Source organism: Sinocyclocheilus anshuiensis, unplaced genomic scaffold, assembly GCF_001515605.1.
Source record: "Sinocyclocheilus anshuiensis isolate Anshui unplaced genomic scaffold, SAMN03320099.WGS_v1.1 scaffold976, whole genome shotgun sequence".
NCBI classification, from domain to species: domain Eukaryota; kingdom Metazoa; phylum Chordata; class Actinopteri; order Cypriniformes; family Cyprinidae; genus Sinocyclocheilus; species Sinocyclocheilus anshuiensis.
In genome coordinates, this window is record NW_015552538.1 from 31,134 (window position 1) to 35,164 (window position 4,031).

The following is a 4,031-nucleotide window of genomic DNA, read 5'->3' on the forward strand; positions in this document are numbered from 1 at the left end:
ATAAGTACTATAATAGTAAATAAATAATATATTAATATAACACTGGCATACAATTGTATACTATTACTAAACTTAAATATGTAAAAAAAAAATTGCTCGTTATTTAATTAATTACAGGTAACTAATTAATTTTTTTGTCACATTAATTATATATATATATATATATATATATATATATATCAGAATACATTTTTTCCCCTGAAAAAATGTAATCCCAAAATGTTTCAATAAATCAGTCCCATTATAATCGGAAAAAGTTTTCTTCATCGTACATGCTTCTCTACAGAACCTCTAACAGTTGACACATTTTTAACTGTCACTGGTTATACACCGTCATACTGCCCTGCCTTATTTTTGATTTACAAAAGAGCAGTACAAAACTCACCATCTGTACACTGTCATTGTATTCCACTGATAATTGTCCCCCTCTGTGTCTTCAGAGCTGTTGAGAAGTTAACAGGACAGACCTTTGAGGATTACTCCTTTAAAGTGTCTTATATTTTGGATATGGATGCTGCTCCGCCTCTGCCTGTGACCCGGAATCGTCGGGGTGGAAGGACATCACGGGAACAGGACTCCCAGCCTGGGACCTCTGCAGGCTCCCTGGGGCCCCGACAGAAACAGCCAGACTTCCCCTTGCGCATGCTGGTGCCCACGCAGTTTGTGGGAGCCATCATTGGCAAGGAGGGGCTCACAATCAAAAACATCACCAAACAGACACAGTCTAAGTGAGTGAGAGAGTGAGATCCTTAAGTGTATGGAAGAGACATCTGTGGTTAATAAGATTCAGAAGAATTCTTCCAGTGCAGTGGAATTAATATAATACAACTACTATTTATATAATGATCACAATTTATTTTAAGGTCTAATTCTCACTATTAACAAACCATTAACTACGACTTCCGCCTCAATACATTACTAAACTAATTTGCTGCTTATTAATAGTAAGGTAGTTGTTAAGTTTAGGTATTGGCTAGGATTATAGGGATATAGAATATGGTCCTGCAGAATATGTTCTTTATAAGTACTAACAAATAGCCAATTTGTTAATAATAGGCATGTTAATAAGCAACTAGTTAATAGTGAGAATTGGTCCCTATACTAAAGTGTTACCTATATAATTAATTGCATAATAAATGTATTTCAAATGTGATATACACTACCATTCAAAACTTTGGGGTTGGTAAGATTTTTTGGAAACATTTACAATAATGTTTCATTTGTTAACTACATTATTTAAGATGAACTAACAATAAACATTACTTCTGTCAGGACCACTATCATCAAAGATGACAGGCAATTAGCATACAGCTTGGATTGGCGGTATGGTTCTGTTCTGGGTAAGAACTCCCTGCGCATCCATGCAGCCTAGCATGGATAAGAGCAGGGAGAGCAGCGATAACCCCCCAGGGTAAACAGAACAGTGTGTATGAATGAAACATGAATGTATTGCAGATATCATTAAAGTTCAGTAATTTAATGTACACATTTAGAATTAGTCTGATTCAAAGGAGAATCAGAAGGCTGAATCCTGACTGACGGAGGAGGAGTTGGGGATCTGCAGCATTTATCTTAGTTTTATAGCTGAACTTTTGCTAGTAAAGTTTTGAAGATCAAAAGTTGTATCTGGTAATAGTAAAGTTAATACAGTGTGAACTAACATTAATAAAGGTTAATAAATTCTGTAAAAAATATATTGCTCACTGCTGGTTCATTAGTTTATTTATTAACTAATGTTAACAAATTTGATCTTATGTTTTACAGATTTTTTTTTTGTCTTTGAAAGAAGTCTTATGCTCATTAAGGCTGCAATTATTCAATAAAAATACAATAACAACAATAATATTGCCAAATATAACTTTTTTCTATTTTAATATATTTTAAAATGTAAAAATGAAATTTATTCCTGTGATGGCAAAGCTGAATTTGATCATTATATCTGTCTTCAGTGTCACATGATTAGACACAAGAAGCATTACTTATTATTATCAATATTGAAATTAGTTTTGCTGCTGCTTAATATTTTTGTGGAAACAGTGATTCATTTTATTTCCAGGATTCTTTGAATAAACAGAAAGAGCAAAAGAGCATTTATTTTGTAACATTATAAATGTCTTTACTGTCACTTTTGATCATTTTAATGCAGTGATGGGCAAACTTGGCCCTTCCAGGCCACTTTCCTGCAGAGATTTGATCCAACCCTGATAAAACTCACCTGCCTGTAGCTTTCTAGTAGTCTTGAAGACAATGATTAGCTGGTTCAGGTGTGTTTGATTAGGCGTAGAGTTTAGAGCTAAACTCTGAAGGAAAGTGACCTGGAAGGGCCAAGTTTGCCCACCCCTGATTTAATGCATCCGTGCTGAATTAAAATGCTAATTAAAAATGATTGGCTTAAATATTTTAAATGGTAATGTACATAGAATTGCTTCAATTAAATACTTATTTTATATAATATATAATATTAATTGCTAAGATCATCTGTTGCTAAGATCATATATTTTGCTCACTAAATATCCTGGAATCATGTCACATTTATTCATCAAATTTGGCTGTAAGCATAAACTCACAATGACTTTAAACACATGCTTGATGACATTGACAGCTCTTCCTGAAGCTTTGTCTGATCTCTGCTGAACAGTCATGTTCCCGTCCTGATAGGGTGGACATTCATCGTAAGGAGAACGCGGGAGCGGCAGAGAAGCCGATCACCATCCACTCCACTCCTGAAGGCTGCTCCGCCGCGTGCCTCATGATCATGGACATCATGCAGAAAGAGGCTGATGACACGAAGGTGTAAGTCTGAATCTTCTGGAGTCACGAGACCTCTTTAAATACATCTCTGTGGTGGCCAACTTGTGGTCTTGCTTCTGTAGAACTGAGGATATTCCTCTGAAGATCCTGGCCCACAACAGTCTGGTCGGAAGACTGATCGGGAAGGAGGGCAGGAACCTGAAGAAGATTGAAGAGGAGACAGAAACCAAGATTACCATCTCGTCGTAAGTGTCTGTTGCATTTAATGTCTTTCAACTGGTGAAAACAAGGGAAGTTCATAATTGTTTCACTGTTGTGCCAAAATCTATAATGTTTTGTCACACTTCAGCTGAACATATTCCTCTGCTTCTATATGGAGGTAGGGCTGGACAATAATTCAATATCAATATGTATCGCGATATAATTTTTTTCAATAACGGTGATATGATTTTTAAACACATTTCCGATATTTCGATATACATTACCAGTTTCCCATACATTGATTTATTTGTGAGAAATATATCGTGATATCAATTTTGGCCATATCGTCCAGCCCTATATGGAGGCATACATGATTATTAGGTTCACCATGGAGAGTTGTTTTGATAGGAAATATGGTGTTTTGTTGTGGCAATATTGATCAAAACGTGATCTGGACATGTGACATCTTATAATGGGCTGCTAAGTGCTGGGATCTGGTTCAGAGCATCAGAGTACAGGTGGTCTTATGTATTTCCCAGAAATAAGTGTGTGCTGGGCACACAGATAGCTTAGGAAGTGAGTCACCCAATTAAGCCCTAACCAGGACTCCTGACGTCATTGCATCTCTGTCCCTCTAAAAGCAGCCTCATTCACCAATGCTCATCGATACCAATTCAAATATCTTGCTCTTCACCCAGAGTCCCACTTACTTCCAGGTTGATTAAGGATGACTATTCATCACTGCAGAGATGCACAACAATTTGTCTTGGTATTCAGTTCAAGAACAACATACAGCAAGAGCGATGCAATGCAAACAATTAGTGTTATGTCTTTCTATGACGTGGCTCAGTCTCTGCTATCCTGTGCTTCAGTTAAATCATGCCATAATGGTAGTGGTCCCGAAATTTTGGGAATGTGGGTGTTGTGCTCGCTTTGTGCATTCGGCAAGAACAGACATAAAAGCACATAATAAATTATCAATTAAAAATAAATAAAAAGCATTTTTTTTAAAAATAAACAAAACAGTTGGGGCACATTTTGTTGCTTTCCATCTTGCTAGTGACAATGAATAATTATAG

General features: G+C 36.2%; 1 protein-coding gene across 1 annotated transcript in view; it reads left to right on the forward strand.

The window, feature by feature from the left end:
- The first annotated feature begins 446 nt into the window (after window positions 1-446).
- LOC107663879 (insulin-like growth factor 2 mRNA-binding protein 2) overlaps window positions 447-4,031 on the forward strand; it is a 17,223-nt gene continuing 13,638 nt past the window's right edge. Inside the window, exons 1-3 of the mRNA XM_016454262.1 lie at window positions 447-728; window positions 2,659-2,793; window positions 2,874-2,996. Of these exons, the coding sequence (XP_016309748.1) occupies window positions 508-728; window positions 2,659-2,793; window positions 2,874-2,996 (479 nt within the window). The 5' untranslated portion in view covers window positions 447-507. The remainder of the gene's footprint in view (window positions 729-2,658; window positions 2,794-2,873; window positions 2,997-4,031) is intronic.